The 16,372-nt window shown below is 45.8% G+C and overlaps 6 protein-coding genes across 6 annotated transcripts; all 6 read right to left on the bottom strand.

Moving 5' to 3' along the window:
- Positions 1-1,550: 1,550 nt before the first annotated feature.
- On the bottom strand, positions 1,551-2,293 carry BJ212DRAFT_1446934 (uncharacterized protein; the record flags this gene model as incomplete). Its single annotated transcript, XM_041338323.1, has 6 exons — positions 1,551-1,644; positions 1,696-1,761; positions 1,807-1,884; positions 1,940-2,127; positions 2,180-2,217; positions 2,257-2,293. 6 exons carry the CDS (start codon positions 2,291-2,293, stop codon positions 1,551-1,553), a joined length of 501 nt encoding a protein of 166 aa, XP_041193067.1.
- Positions 2,294-2,785: 492 nt separating this feature from the next.
- Positions 2,786-3,317, bottom strand: BJ212DRAFT_1271429 (uncharacterized protein; the record flags this gene model as incomplete). Its single annotated transcript, XM_041330959.1, has 2 exons — positions 2,786-3,125; positions 3,202-3,317. 2 exons carry the CDS (start codon positions 3,315-3,317, stop codon positions 2,786-2,788), a joined length of 456 nt encoding a protein of 151 aa, XP_041193066.1.
- A 1,682-nt stretch (positions 3,318-4,999) lies between these two features.
- On the bottom strand, positions 5,000-5,462 carry BJ212DRAFT_1354547 (uncharacterized protein). Its single transcript, XM_041335630.1, has one exon. The coding sequence runs from the start codon at positions 5,413-5,415 to the stop codon at positions 5,131-5,133; it is 285 nt and encodes a 94-aa protein (XP_041193065.1). The 5' UTR covers positions 5,416-5,462; the 3' UTR covers positions 5,000-5,130.
- A 1,849-nt stretch (positions 5,463-7,311) lies between these two features.
- On the bottom strand, positions 7,312-7,918 carry BJ212DRAFT_1480844 (uncharacterized protein; the record flags this gene model as incomplete). Its single annotated transcript, XM_041340159.1, has 3 exons — positions 7,312-7,657; positions 7,710-7,791; positions 7,843-7,918. 3 exons carry the CDS (start codon positions 7,916-7,918, stop codon positions 7,312-7,314), a joined length of 504 nt encoding a protein of 167 aa, XP_041193064.1.
- Positions 7,919-9,450: 1,532 nt separating this feature from the next.
- BJ212DRAFT_1209724 (uncharacterized protein) lies at positions 9,451-9,858 on the bottom strand (the record flags this gene model as incomplete). Its single annotated transcript, XM_041329207.1, has 1 exon — positions 9,451-9,858. A coding segment is annotated over one exon (408 nt), but the record flags the coding sequence as incomplete, so codon positions are not given.
- Positions 9,859-15,210: 5,352 nt separating this feature from the next.
- On the bottom strand, positions 15,211-15,722 carry BJ212DRAFT_1503239 (uncharacterized protein; the record flags this gene model as incomplete). Its single annotated transcript, XM_041341594.1, has 2 exons — positions 15,451-15,722; positions 15,211-15,421 (listed from the first exon to the last, which is right to left on the bottom strand). Exons 1-2 carry the CDS (start codon positions 15,555-15,557, stop codon positions 15,211-15,213), a joined length of 318 nt encoding a protein of 105 aa, XP_041193062.1. The 5' UTR covers positions 15,558-15,722.
- Positions 15,723-16,372: the final 650 nt, after the last annotated feature.

Genomic DNA, 16,372 nt, shown 5'->3' with positions numbered 1-16,372 from the left:
GGAGAGCCGTCGTAATAGCAATATACTCGTCAGTGCTAGGGAAGGTACCATCAGTATCCCTTGTGGAATACGCCCATAGCTCAACGTTCAACGAGCGGCCCAGAGCGAATACTGGCAAGGCGATGACAGAACATCCATGCCCCCAGAAATTGCCTTGGAACCAACCTCAATCACGGCAGGGTATATTGTAATTTATTGACATGTTAAAAACGCGCGTATATCTACGCGTTGTGTCCAACCTTGACTAGCTGGCAGAGGCAGCGAATCTAAAACATGGAAAGCGAATAAATCATCTGTGTACACTTTATACATCCACACACGAGGTACGTTCTACCAAGGATACACCACTCATCCACGGACGTCTAATATGATTCAACTTGTGCCACACATCTTCCAATCTCCGCAGACAAACGTGCCACGTGAATCGTGCAAGCAGGACGATGAGTTTGAACGTCAACAAACCTGCACGAAAGAGAAGACGCAGAGTCAGTCGCATAATCACAATCGAAACAGTGTATATAGAAGTGACAAATTTTACTGTAGCGCCGGGATTGTACATGACAGCGGTCACGAGCGCCAGCATGAAAATTTTGAACAGGGCCATGAGATATTGGGGCGAATTGAAAAATAGCGCCCATTTAAATACTTGGCCGAGCTTGTGCAATATGATGTGATTGAGTACTGGTCGGAATAGCATGATGAAACAACATAGGTGGAAGAGGATGAAGAGGAGGGGTTTTAATACATGGTTGAGTCTCGTGAGTTTCAGCGGCGAGAGTAACGATGGCATGAATTTTGAGATGTTTGAGTAGAGTAAGTTAGGACCTTCTAATGGCAGAGTTTGTTTGAGAGGTCTGAGGAGAATATCTGTCTTCATTACAAGCCCGAGCATGATGATGGTTACGGTAAGAAAGTGAAATTTTATATAGGGGTCAATTGACGAACGGGAGAAATACGGAATCACATGACTTCACATTGCATTCCTGTCCAATGACGCGACGCGACTTAGACTGGTGGACACCGTATATGAAACTACCACGGAACCAACACGGAACCTAGCTTAAACTTGGTTTTACCGTCTGACTCAGTCTGAAATATCGTATGTACAGGGTTAAAATGTCATTTGCATTTACTGATTCCTTGAATTAGGTGTCATATGGAAATGCGGCATGAGCGTTGTTACATTGAAAAGGTGACTTTTTTGTGGCGTTTGAATATGTGCGGAGTCACTCATCAGTCGATACGCTTACAACACGAGTGCGCACACGGACGGTACGTTACTAGTTCAGCAACATCCGCTTCGATCTGTGAAAGCAGATTGATTATTTTGCTTGGTACAAAAACATAACTCGTATTGCTCGTACATAACACCAAAGAAATAACCTAGCAACCAGGTCTGGTGGGGCTATTGGAACACGCGGGGGAGGAATGGAGGGCATTATGTATCAACTATGTACAATGCCAGTCATACATTGTCATTACAACCGCAAGATCATAATGACAATGCATGACGTAGATGGAAGAACACGAAGTGGGGGACAACAGCCCGCTCAAGTAATCAGGGACCCACGTATTCCATCACCTCGACGGGCTGCGATAATGCCACGGATGAGCACAGCTAGTAATGCGAAAGTTACAAGAGCCCTAACGAGAATATGAACAAGGAAGCCATAGACATATATCAATGACACGTACTCAGTAACCCAAGCAAAGCCTTGCAGCGCGTTAAGTTGAACAGGATATGCGAAAACGCTCGGGGTACTAAGAAGATATGAGGTGAGCAATGAGTAGTAAGAAGTTACCAACTTGCGATTCAGCTCGCCACTCAGAGCTGTAGTTATACTTGTAGCACCCGCGGTCCAGAAAATCCATGTTAGAAATAGGCTACGACGAGTTTATCAGCAAGGTCGACCGTCCGTGTCAAAGGAAGCTTACGTACGAGAAGATATGAGATATCACACTACCTAAAACAGTGCCTGGAAGATAAAAGAAACACATGTAGAGACTGGAGAATACGATCGTCCATGCTGAAGTGAACAATAGAAAACAAGTGCGGTCTCGTTCAGCTAGACTGAAGTAGTTGTGGCGGGCAGTAAACCGCGACGTGAGCCAGGCTGAGATTGAAAGCTACCACAGGGGGTCAGTATTTCACCGTTGTTGAGATAAAACGTGTACATACCTCGATGATACTACAGAAAATGATCAACGAGAAGACAACTAAAATCCAGGGTGTCGGCCGACAACGGTGCAGAGGACGAGGATGGCCCATTCGCATGTGGGTACCAAAATCCATTGCACGAGGAAAGGAATTTGGCTGAGGGGGGAGGGGATTGGTAATAACATTGAGGTATCGCGGTTGGGGATCACCAAGGTTTCGTAACTGAGATCGTAATTGCGACAGCTATGTGGATGCAAGTTAAGTTCGACATAAACGCCACTGAATCAAATGATCACCTCTCTGCGGAGAAATCGTTTAGAAAAATAATCGTTACTTATGAGTAGCAACTCACATCGTGTGTTTTGTCTCCATTTCCACCATCCTAGTAAGGAGACCATCTTCCATAGCACGAGATGTTCTGGAGCCATGGTCTGTGATTAGTGTGCTGTTGCGTAGCTGATCGCGAAGACGATGACATTCTGCTTTTTCACGCTCGCTCTCACGTTGAAGAGCTTTGTATCGCTGGAGGGAATCAAAGGCAGCTCGAAGTGGTATATGCTAAAAACGCCGCATATGAGACATTTGATAAGAACTGCGTAAGGTACCGACAGCAAGCATCGGTTCACATCACATTTGTGATGCGCCTGCAGAGTGAAAAGGACTCACGGAATTGGGATCATCCGGTTGAGACTGTAGCCATTCTTGTACTTCGGAGACTACTTCAGCGACATCAGCCTCGGGCACGCCTTCGCCTAAGACTAGAGACATCCGATGAAGAAGGAGATTGGCATGATCGTAGACAACACCTTGTTCGGCATTATCTCGCTCTGTATTGTCCCGATCAGCATCGTCTCGTTCAGCATTTTCTTGTTCGGAGGTATTTCCGACGTGGAGTTTCTTGACACGATCTGGATCGAAAACTTCGCGGCAGAGGGGACATGTGCTTGTGCTTAAGGAGTAAAGGCACCTGTGATTGAAGAGGGTATGAGATGAGAGACAAATATTATTACTGGGCGGGAGTACTAGTAGAAATTTAGGCGCACCTGAAACAGAAGATGTGACCACACTCAGCAATTGCATGTGGAGAAGTAGCAAGATCTGAGGTAGAATAGGGATCAAGGCAGATGTCACAACGACTTGAAGGATGGACGACAAGCATACCTAGTTATTGACCAACAGGACTCCGTAAGCCCAGTACCTGTGCAGACTTTATCATCACCTGTTGCACGCTACTAACTTACGATGCAAAATTCAAACCCAGCACAATTGTAGCACAACGTGTTTGGGATCCACATGCCTCGCCCAGACTCCTGCCTTCCTGCTCCGGCTTCCCACACACAACACGAATTAAAACTTAACAACTTCCTTGATTCGTTTATCTAATATCTCAACACTTTTCATCTCGTCTTATCTCTTCAGATGTAATATTCACTCACAAACCCACAAACCGTTTCTCTCCGATTACATCTCTAACGAAAATACCCTTGCTTATCATAGATTTATGCTGACCAATACTACATCTCGTTCTCTCTCATCTTCTCTTGACTTGCGAAGAAGTTGTGCAGAGTCTTCGGTCTTTTCATTATGAATGTCGTGAGAGTGCCCGGACTTTCGTTCATGGTTCGAAGTCGTTCGAAGTCGGCGAGGAAGGTCCGAATGGTAACAGGTTACCATTATATTATGTCTTCTAATTCTTGTGCAAGTACGCATCTACAATGTCTACTCGGTTTTCAAAATTTCAAGCGCCGGCCCATGCAAACACGACCTATTCATGTGTTGAGGAACAGAGCAACCGCCGAGTGATAACAGGGTACTATAAACTCCACATGTACAACCCTGGTACAACCTAGTATTAAGTTCTAAACGGATGGCAAAGCTCCAAAATACTGATTTCGTCGAAAGCTGGCGAATCTGCAGGACTCATACGCTAGGATGTTGAATGGACGTGGATCAATATTTGAATGCAAACAAGCAATATGATGATACTAGGAAAAATAAAGAAATATCCGAGTCATGACTGACTCGTACCTACACTTGAAATTCAATAGCATCCACGCCTAGTTTCTTATGGTGTAAAATCCTGCGCAAAGCCCTCTTGCCCTCGATTGACTGGCCTTGTTGCGTTCAGACGATCCACGACGTACGACCCCTTTGCACTTCACGCCTAATGGGGACTTCTTTCCATGAGCGGTGGATCGGTACCTGTTCGATGCCTGTCTGGTTGGTGCAGAAACCCGATCAGGTTCTAGCAAACATAATCAGTCAATCGTTAGTGGAATCGCATTTTAGTGGGAAACCTCGGGCTTTGAAGGTAATCCCCGACGAGGAGGGAACACCATCTCCGCTTCCCGCATAATCCTCGACAGCTTCATCGGCAGATGGATACAATGAAGCTTCGTCGTCGTCATCTTCCCAAACTACCTCATGATCCCTCTCATAGATCGAAAGATCGACGAGACTCGGTGGGGAGAAGTCAGTCGTATCATGTAGAGGGTCCTGGTTGACACATCCAGAACCGTCAACGTCATATGGTGCTAGGCTCGATACCAGCCTGGCTTATATAACCACGGACAAGTCGAGTGGCGTAGCCAGGCTGGTCGATCTCGGAGAGATTTGGCAGGCGAAGCACGGAGTTTGAAAATGTGCAAGTGCCGGTTGTGCCGGTCGAAGTAATAGTGCCACATAGTTACAATTAACTATCAATCGCACACAAACTTTCGTTCGCGCACTGCATAGAGTACGGCCGCATCTTTCTCGATTTGCGCTGCAGCACTAAAATTGAAATAGGATCCCACAAATTATACCATTTGCTCCATATTATCCACCACTACTGCAGTATGCTCTGAATCTTTAGCATGAACAGTGGACCCTCGCAGCCTCGACACAGGAAAAAACTCTCTCTTTGCTGAAAATGCTCCGTGGCATGCGGATGACAGCTACGGACCTCCTGCTGTATACCATCTCAGACAAACCTAGCATGGCCACTTGGAGGGATGGATTTTTCCGAAGTAATGCACCCGCACAGTTTCAGCTCGGAGGATCACATTTCTTCCTGCTAGTAAAGATACGAGAGCCTTGAGTTGAAATAACTTCGGATTTTTGGTGCCTTTCGAGACGAAATCAAGGTGCGCGAAGGCTTCGAGTACTTGCTGGAACTGTATGGTTGAAAGCGTGTTTGTAAAGTCCGTTGGAAGGTTGTCGAGAGCATTCAAAGCAAATATGGACATGGGCAATACGGAATCAACGTTAAAACTCATGATTTGGGCCGGTCATAACATAGAGATGTAGCAATATAGTAGTGTCTGTATAATATGATGGATGATGACACGGCGTCGGCACAAAAGGCACCTGCAATTTTCAAACTCCGTGCTTCGCCTGCCAAATTTCTCCGAGATCGACCAGTCTGACTACGTCAAGATTTCCCACTCTCAAAGGATGTACGTCAGACTGGTCACGAGTCTAATATGGTGCGCGATTCGGCGCGAAGGCGAGGTGTCGGTGAATGACTGCTACGTGTGGAGGTGGGTGTGTCCTGCATCTGTTGTTATGTGACAATGGACTTAGACAAAGCATCTCGAAGCCTCTGTTTTGGAGTGAATAGTGTGAATGAAGATCCATACTTTGACAGGTAATACTTCTCGATGCCATCGGTGAATGCAGGAATCCTTGGGATTGTAGTCGTGAGAATTATAGGAGCATTTAATTCTGCTCTCACCAAATATGATCATGTATACAACAAGAAATTTGACTTGTTGCTGTGTAGCCATGTATGCTTACTGATATAACCTAGCAGGAGGAGTGGGTTACTAAGTTGTGATGCACCGCCATCACAGTAAACAAGGGATGCAAGCACCCTTTTTTCATTGTTGTCAAGCAATCTCACTCATGCTCATTCGTGTTTCATGATCAAAAATCATTCAAGACTTTCCAAGGGAAAGTAACTTTAGCACTGGTCAGCAAGGATATATTAGCCTGTCAGTTTGTGACAAACCCATGGGACATCGCTATCACAGGCAGCAAGGGATGCAAGTGTACTCCCATTGATGCTGTTGAACATTCTCAGCTAAAATCAATTACATGTTGGATTGCAACGTCATATAAGACATTCCAAAGCATGGTCACTTTGGCACTCGTCAACAGGCCTATAATGGCATGGGGCTTCGTGACATAATCAATGACATTCCTCCATTGCAGCTGATTTACGTGGTAGGTTACTCATGCCAAATATTTTGGGTGTTGTCATTTTGTCTCACTTATGCTTGGTGCTCCAGCCTCATGGAAGACATTCTTGTGGGGAGTGCCTCTGGCACTCTTCAACAGACCTACAATGGTGTGGGGCTTTGTGACATAACCATGACCTCCAGCCAGGAAGGCCAATAAGAGATAGCAGCACAGTTCTCTCAACCTTATTGATGGCTCTGGTTCTGCCTCATTTATGTTTCTGATTAAGATGCACTTCAAGACCTTTTGATGGGAAGTGCCTTTGGGACCAGTCAACTAACTTATGACAGCATTGGGCTTCATAACAAAATTGTGATCTGCCGCCACCACAGCACCAAAGGGATGTGCGCATTCTCCTCTCAACCTTGTTGACGCTTTTTGCCCTTCCTTTTTTTGGTCTAAGCTTCTCAAGGTTTTCACGACCTTCTGATGCACCCCGCCACCAAACAGCACAATTGAATTTCCCATTGGAATCAGATAACGGCAGCGATTGGCAGACTCAGAATGACTCAGCCGCTGCTACTCAGTGGTGATTCTGGTGAATGATGACTACCAAATGACAGAAGGTATCCACTTTCTTGGGAGGTGGGACGGGTGAACAGGTGGATGTTCTAAACATTTGCCCCTAGGCAAGTCATTGTAATAATCACTGCAACTCACCTGGGCCATCCTGGCTCATCAAATGATTGAGACATGGTTGCAGGCCACGTGCTGCGCTTGACACTCACTGCTCACGATAAACATGGTTGTGTGATGACAAAACCTTATGGCTTCAAGTTCATGGCAGCCATTGCAGTACTGGTAACAGTGACCAGTCAAACTCACTTTGGGACCAGGGCCTGCAAGTTCCAGGAAGAAAGAATGGGGTGCGACATTGATTAGCATGAAGTAAGGTGCAAATAAAGGCTGAAGTAGTAGTACCGCTTAACCATTCAGAAAGACCCATAATTGTCCTCATCCTTGGCACCTCCAATCTCCCAGTCATCTGGATGGTCGTTGCCCAACTGTTTGTCATCATCGCACTCAATAGTGTTGTTGTTGTCATCATCATCATCATCTTGATCTTCTTGGTCGACTCCTTCATTGTCATCATCATCTCTATCCCTCTTGTCATCACTCTTGGAGGAACGAAGGTCTCTCTCGCAACCCCTATCTTCTTCTGGTTCCAGGTCATCTGCGAGGTCCATGTTGGCACAATCTCTTGCCATCTCCTGCAGAACCTTTGGGTGGCCAATTCCATAGTGTGTGTACCGCATGAACATGTCTCGGTCCACAAATCTGAGTAGTCTAGGATATGAGTAAGGAACCTAGGATAGGGCGTTCCACTGACATGCCCACATAGAATGCTTCCCAGTCATCTAAATTGCCATCCCAACATGCAAATGTCTCTCCATGGCGAAGGGAAGTAGTTCCTCACCCAGATTTGAAAGTTGGTATCAGGTGTGCACTTTGTATTACCTGACTGGGATCTAGAAAGCCAAACGCATCACGGTCAGTCTCATCAACAAATGCCACCTTCGGGAGTCGAGCAAAGGCCATTCCTGAATGGTGGTCAGCTGTTAAGGTCGTACTCAAGGGATAACTGGATCCAAAGGGCTTCGGCCTCAGCTCGTGCGCTGTGCCCCTTACCTGAGTATTGCCCCTTATTTCAGGAAGGCAAGACTAATGCGTCCAGAAGGTCAGATGAGTAGCGTAATGGATCCGGATGACTTCCAGATGAGGGATAAGTATTGTAGGGCTAATCTGGACAAGTCCAGACTAGAAACTAATGGTAATGGACTGTTGGAGACAGAGGCGGATATGGATAGACTATAGGAATCAATCCTAAGTCTTGGAGGGTGATGAGAGTAGAGATACTCAAGTCTGGAGGACAGGAATGAGTAGAACTAAGATGATATTTGAACTGAGGTACTACAGAAAGTTACAGGAGGTTACATACTATAGGTATCTAACGGAATGATCAATCAGCAGAGTCCGAGGCTATGTACAAAGCATGTGGATAGTCTATTGGTAAGTAGAAACAGATCACAAATCATGAAACGGAAATGAAACATAGGTAGCAGATCAGGGAGCAGGATGGATATACAGATAACTGAAATACTGGAGTTAGGGGGTTACCAAAAGGAGACGAGCGCTGGTTGTGGATTCTGATGAGTTGTGGACCAGACCGGACAAGTGGAACAGATTGAATGATGAGATGTTGGAGGGAGATAAGATGTGGATAGGATCGGAGATAAGATGTGGATCTGAGATGAGATAAGGGTCAGATCTGAGATCCGGATATGTGGATATGACATTGGCCAAAGGTGCCAGCCACTGAACATACAGGACCTCGAGTTGGTGCCTTTTAGTCAGCCCTTCGATATTCAGCCATGCATCCATGTGATAAATGCCCAGCACGCAGGCGTACCAGTAGGGATGCTTGGGCCTTGTTTCGCCAGATGACACCATGACATCACAGTGTGTCCAAGGATTGATTGTATTGTATTCTCATTGAAGGTCATAAGTAGTATACCGGACCTGTAATGATAAATCATCTTATACAAGCAAAATTCAGGAATAAATTACCTGCATGGTCTGAACTGAATATAGCCGATTGTCTGAGACTATGACCAAATTGCGCTCTTCATCCAAGAAAGCATGGTTGCAATGGCTGATGTCCAACTTTCAAAGTCGGTATAGCATGTGGTCCTTGAGTTTTGGTATGAAGCCCTGCAAATCATAGTGAGCAGGATGGACCAGGACCGGAGGTCAACACTTACTGCTAAAGCTGGATCATTAGGATGACCTCGAAGAAAACTGAACATACACAACAGATTGTTGTGGCTAAGCATGGGTATGTAGTAGTGATCTTTCAATCCTGCAGGCAAGTCCACCAGTACCCATTCGCTATTGTTAGAATCACAACCTGTCTCTGCCACTTGTTGAAGTACATGGCAATGGCACTCGTGCTTAGCTAGTTGTGCCAGGGTATCTAGTTTACTAGTCAATGGATAAAATGCTTTCAGTGCTCTATGTGCCAACTCCCCCTGCCAACTTTGAGACAAAATGCATGGTAACAGAGATCCATGTACGATCTGTGATGTAAAGGAATCTGTTGTCCCAAAAAGCTGGATGGTCTGTAGATAATCCCCCATGGCATGAAATTTGTAAGTATTTAAATTGAATTTTTTGGCCTTTCGGCCACCACTGCGGGGGTCTGGATTCCCAATACCTGGGTGTTGGTGAGCAGCTTTGCATTGGGGAGCAGCTGTTTCTTTAGGTAGTTCCATGGTGGTGAAAGCAGTGCAGGTAAAGTCATGAAAATTGCGCAACTGACAGGAGAGGCACTTAAAGGTCTTGTCCAAAACTGACAAGGTGGTTTCTGAATGCATTCTGAGTTTGGAAAGGGCATGCCATTGCACGAATCTGTACAAAAGCGACTGTACCACCTCATCATTGCCTTCTGGGAAAAGCCCTTCAAAGACAGGCATAGCGCACTAAAAGAGGCATCAGTGATGTGTGTTGGATATTTAATTAACTAGACAGACCTGCAAAATATCTTCAGAGTCTCGAGCAGCTAGTCTCTTCATTTCAGAGGCATTGTTGGTGAATTGTCATATGACTCCATTGCCATATGAAGGAATTTGACGAAATCTATGTTTTATCCCATTGACTTTCAAATCAGTACTATGGATGAGCAGACAGACCTGTTATCAAGAGTAGCAACCAAGTGGTCGCCAACAGGAAGTGCATAGAGCAGACGAATGAGATGTGTGAACAGGGCCTTCCAGGTACCTAACTCACACTCATGCATAAAATCAACCACAAGCATGTGAAAGGTGTCAAACCCCAAAGGGCTGAGTTTTTCTACAAATGTGTTCTAGTTGATGGTCAGTACTGATAAAAGGCTGTAGTGTATCCCAAAGGCACACACCACCGTTGGGACCCAGGACCCATCTCCAAGAACCTTTTGCACCTTCGAGCCATCAATGGTATTTCCCAACTCATATATAAATCCGTGGGCCTGAGTTACACTTGCCAGGCAGTAAGTCCTGAGGTTGGCTAGACGACTTCGCAGATCTCTAAAAAGGCCCAGTAGGTCGAACGAGGCTTTCGGTGTAATGCAGCATGGACATGGGTGAGCACCCATGTCTTTGATGGTTGCTATTAAAACCCTGAAACATCTATCAGTATTGCAATGAGGAAAAGGAGTGATGAAGAGCCTACTTTTCTGGATAATCAGCTGAGTACATGAAGATATGTGGAAATACCCATCTCAATACACCATCTGGACACCAGAGTACGATTCTGTGATGATAGGCATTAAGGAAATCTGCATCCAGTAGACGTTTCCAACATGATTGAAACAAGTCTCACTGACAGTGAGTCTGAAGAGCTGCTATACCACTTTTGGATATTCAAGGTAAGCTATTAAGGTCATCCTTGAGGCAATCTGGAAGCTAAAAATCCAAGGTGAGGGAGGTATGCAATGTGGGAGAGTAGTAGCCTACTGAAGGTAAGAATCCAATCAGATGGCATGCGCCAGATTTGGGTGCTGAGTGTGCATATTTGGTTAAATTTCCAAAGTATAAGTACAGGGGCCAAGCCTTGGCTGTTCCAAACATTGCAAGATGAGTTGCATTGGAAAAGAACATTAGTCTGGTGATGACGCATTCGAGTAAGCAGCCAGGCTCCCTCAGCTGCCTCTGTAGGTCATCCTGAGCTTACAGCCAGGAGTTGGATGTATATAGCTCATTGAATACACATTCCTCATGGCCATCCAGGGGATCCTTCCACATGCATTTGAAAGGGAAGAGGTGAAATGCATTGGCTTGGATGTCTGAAAATGTGGAACGAATCACTCCTACAAGTGGTCGATAGTGAAAACCTCGAATGGTAAACAACCTGGGCGGGTCATCCATTGATTTAGTAGGTATGTTGAGGGTGATGTCAGCCTCTAACCAGTCATCTGGAAAGGTGGTAATCCCCTTTCCTCCGCTATTGTCCAGTGCATGCAAACTCCTCCTCACCGAAAATCTGTCCAGGTCCATGGGGCTGAAGTCCTCCACTTGGATAACCTCTTTAACGAGGTGTGATACCTCAGTCTCTGATTTATGACTGCTCCCAGAATTCATCCACCTCAAGAGGCAGTAGGTGGTCATATTAGGGAAGGGGTAAGGGGGTTCAGGAGGTGAATCAGCCCCTTGCACATTGAGAATTGTTGTTGGAGAGGATCTAGCCAGTAGCAAAGAAGGAATGTATGTATCAGGCTCGAAGGATGGCCGCCTAGGATAGTGTTGATAGAGTCCAAATGCATTTAATGTGGTTTCAAGAGAATCGCGCAGGGTCAAAAGGACTCTTTGGATTCTGCTCAGTGGTGGATTCCAAGTATCCGTGACAAGAGCCAAATTGTTCCCACAAGAATCTGAAGGGTTTGTGTCTTCGTCAGGAGGTATAAGGTCTTCGAAATTTCTTGGGGCCAGTCATGGCCTGAGCATGGGTGAAAGACGTTGATTTGGGTCTACTAGCAATTCACGAGCATTATAGCAATGAGTACAAAAGTTAAGAGGGTGCACACCTCGAAGGTCATGGTCTGCTTCAATATTGCACATCATAACATCCAAAACACCTGGGTCCTCGAATACAAAATTTTGCATACCAGCACTAGGGGTGCTGGCTGGGTTGTTGAGTTCAGAAAGTGTGCTAAACCCCCCAGTTTCACACAAAGCTATTGGTTTCAAGCTACAACTCTTTGGGAGTCAGACCAGTCCGAGCTATGGGTAGATTGAGGAGTAAACGAGCGAAACTATGAAGATTTTTGGGCAAGGTAGGAGACTACTGACTTACTAGTACACTGGAAGGACCACAGGTTGTGAACTGCAAGGACTTTTGGAACTGTTGAATTGACTCCCTTGCCCGGACTCACCTTCTCTCTGCAGCTAATGCACTTGCCTTAGGTAATGTTTGCATGTCAAGTGGTGTCTGCTGAGCCCACGGAAATCTGTATCCTTCTCCCAAGAACAATGCAGTGCATTTGTTAAGAACCATGCTCAAAGGAGAGAGAGACTGACTCAGAGGGGCTTGGCCTCAGCTTGTACGCTGTGCCCCTTACCCAAGCATGTGCCCTTCATTTCAGAGGAAGTCCGATGATGGTCCGAGGAAGTCCGGAGGACTTCCAGAGGCTGGCTACTCTGGTGGAGAGTGCAGGAGGACTTCCAGAGGAGCGCAGGAAATGTCCGGAGGAGCGCGGGAGAGTTCTGGAGGAATGCAGGAAATGCTCAGGAGAGTTCCTGCTGCAAGGTAATACTTCTACAGGAAAACAGGATGGAAGGATAGGAGGTCTGGAGGACAGGAGGACAGGAGGACAGGATGTCTGGAGGTCCGGAGTATGGAGGACAGGAGGTCCGGAGGTATGGAGGATGGAATGTCCGAAGGTATGGAGGGCAGAACATCCAAAGGACAGGATACCCAGAGGTACAGAGGACAGGAGGTCCGAAGGTCCGGAAGGAATAGGGGCTACATTGGACGAAGTCCAATGTAGAAGCAAATGGAGGTAGACTGCCCTAAGGTAGAGTCGGAGGGACAGGAAGTGGACCTAAGTCTGGAAAGAGGGTAAGTGCCAGAAAGGCAAGACTCCAGCCTAGGGAAGCAATCCCTAGACTTGGGACAGAGACATAGGGGACAAATCTGAAGGTCTGGAATTCTGGCCTAGGGAATCCATCCCTAGGCCTTATGGAAAAGAAAAAACTCAGATGGACTGAAGTCTGGAAGAAGATTGGGCAAGTCTAAGGTGATGAACAGGAACTAAGATGATATTCAGACTGAGGACTCTACTGTAGTTGTACAGGGGTTATATACTAGAGGCTATCTGAGAGGATCAGTAAGCAAAGGAGTAAGGCTATGTATGAGCATGCAGAAACACATTGGTAAGTAAGACAGAACATAAGTAAATGAACTCGGAGATGAAACTAGTACAAGGATCAATCAGCAAGACAGAAACAGAGATAACTGAGAACCAGAAAGGGGGAGATGCCTAAATGGGGATAGGTGCAGGATCTCGGACGGAGGGTGGGAATAGGTCCGGAGATAGTACAGTTAATATCCAGAGGTCCGGAGATCTGGGGATCTGGAAGGCAGGATGGAAACAGGACTGAGATATGTGAGGTGGTGGATGTAGTCCGGAATCCAAGAGGAGGTAAAGTCTGGATGTCTTGCTGGATGGAATGTGCATAGGGTGGACAGGATAGGGGATCCAGGAATGAGTCGGATATGGGGTCCGGAAACAGGTCCGGAAAGCGTGGGAATATGATGGGATCTATGTCTGGCATATGGGATATGACAGCATTGCACAACACCATCAAGAGAATAAAGATTAGGAATGGTATCCAACACAGTTGGAAAAGGAGCATTTTGCTGCCAACTCAGAGATTGCAACAAAATCAGTGATTTGTTTGTTAATTCACCAAAGTCTGAGCCTTGTCAGCCCTAGGCTCAGTGTATATGGCTGAGCCTGACTAGCATCTGTGACTTAGCCTTAACATCATCCTCATTTGGCATTCCCATATATGTGTAGATCACACACAGACCTTTGTGTTTGATTTTTGGTGGAAGATCAATCCTCGGTACTCAGTGGTGAGCAAGGGATACAATTCCGAGGTCAGACCTAGTAAGTACTACAGTGTGATATTGGTAGCGCGAATAACTATTTAAGTTACAAAGGATCATAGTGATGAGGAACTAAAATAAAAGATGGCCAAGGACAAAGTTACAAAGGTTCAGGATGGTGTAGAATCACTCCTAGTAGGCTGCCCACTCTATGGTAGGGTTGTAATCCGGCATTAGATGGCTTGCCTTCTTGACCCTCTGTGCCCATGCGTCTTCCTCACACTTCAGGATCATCAAGAAATGGGTGTACTGGCGGACTCAATACCGCAACATTAGGTAGCTTGAATACACCATGTCGATGCTATATTTTGTGAACAATGTATCCTGCTCCTCATCCTGTAAGGTGATTCCATCAAGTCCCATCTTATACATGCCTCAGTACTCACCAAGTAGTAAAATAAGGAATTTTCCTACCATGTATGATTGCTTCTCTCGCATGCGCTCAGCTTCCTCTATCCTTATACATTCACAAGGCAATTCAAGTATGTCATTTGGGCTGCCATGGAGAGAGGCCCTGGCCCCATTAGTCAGTGATGATGTTGATGCCATTTGGTGTGAAGTCAAGTGGGGAGTAGTTCAACTAGGTATCTATATAACATTTATATGGCTTTTGATCGGAGCATCAGCATTTTAAAGTGCCGCTTGGAATTAGTCATGCAACCTGAGTGGAAACTTGAAAGCACGAAGACTATTCCAAGTCTACCTCCCACACTGCGCAAGTGACCAGTGAGATCAGCCTGCATGGGCCAATGATTGGGAGGCACGCTGCTCCATATACAGTCCCACCAGTCAGGGCGATCTCCTGTGCACTGGCAAAAGATGTCACGGACTGCTTTTGAGCCTGAATGTAAACTAAAAAAAATAGGAATTATGCAAGTAACAGCGGAAAAGAAAATGTACGGGTCAATGAGTTGGAAAAGGGAGGGTCAAGTCAGATGATCATTTTTATCGTTAATAACATGGTTTTTATTAGTTGAAGAAGCTGTGTCTGTGTCTTGTAACCAAATTCTTTCATGCCCTGAATCCAATCTTGAAGGTTGCGAGCGTCCTAGAGGTGTGGATTAATTATAGCAAATAAAAAGGGAGGCTCACTCACATCTCGAAGAGCTTACTCATCATCATGATAACGACAAAATGGGTACTACAAAGTTCACTTGTGTATGTGACCCAACAGCAGAGGGTACTTACTCAATGATGGCAGTTAGATCATAGAGTGATGCTGGTGAAAGGACTTCCTGCTTGGGAGAAGGGATACTATCTGCAAGTATATGTTCATTGACATGATTTTCAGCATCTGGATTCTTGTCTGTGTCACTTAAAGTCAGATACTTAAGCATACACGGAAGTGTTGAGGTATGACTAAGTATAACACACAAAATGTACCTCGGATGCCCACTGGATTGAAAATGCCATCCTCAATTGACGGGTCCAAACCTACAGCGGTAACTGTATGCTGATAGTACACTCTGAGTTCTGTCTCAGCCTTAAGTATAGCTTTTTTGCACAGGGTGGTTGGTAGAACTTTGTGCATTGCGGTCCTCAGTCAGGAAGGGCTGAACGACCGAGCTGTATTAGGTATGCTATAGAGCAACTTGTCCAGTAGGACATTGATGGAGTTGAGGGTGTCGGAAGTGGATTTGGTAAAACAAATGTCAGACGGGATAACATCAGCAGAATGGGATGAAATAAAAGTTGGAACTGTTATGAGCTGGTCAATGACCATATATTTGGAGAAGAGCATTGTGTCAAGCTCACCGTGAGCAGCAATGTGCTTGTTCACAATGTACACATGGAGAGCATAGGCATCACAGCCTCTTCTTCCCCCACAGTGCCCTCCATAGTCCAGTCACTACCATCCATCCTGTCCATTGTGGTTAGGGCCTCACCCATCAGTAAATTGCCAGATCCTTCCACGACTACAGAACTGGATGCACCTCCATCTGACACCTTGATCACCACGTCTTCTGTCGGACCAGGGCCCTCCCCTTCAGGATTCAATTTTTCTTGATGGTTATTTGAATCTGTATCCCAGAGCATGAACCTGACAAGCAGCGCCAGTGACACACTCCAGGAATCAAGATCATTATATCAAATGGTTCACATTGGTGATGTCAACAGTGATGCCAGGAAGCCATATTTGTCTGGTCTTGCCCTCAAGTTATCCAGGTGTTCCAGATGAGTGTCGGGGCGCAGGCACTACCAGAGTTGCATAGATGCGTTCTGATTTCTCAGGTTCTGTTTGATAGGCCTAAACATGTGTTGAAGAACCTTGATCATCGTGTCAATTATAGCACAGATATACATAGCATCTTTGATGAGACTCACACCCAGGGACCAATCACAGCG

Source organism: Suillus subaureus, assembly GCF_016647635.1.
Source record: "Suillus subaureus strain MN1 chromosome Unknown BJ212scaffold_16, whole genome shotgun sequence".
Lineage (NCBI taxonomy): Eukaryota > Fungi > Basidiomycota > Agaricomycetes > Boletales > Suillaceae > Suillus > Suillus subaureus.
Note: the sequence above shows the minus strand (reverse complement) of the source record. Positions and strands in the feature narration are given on the sequence as shown.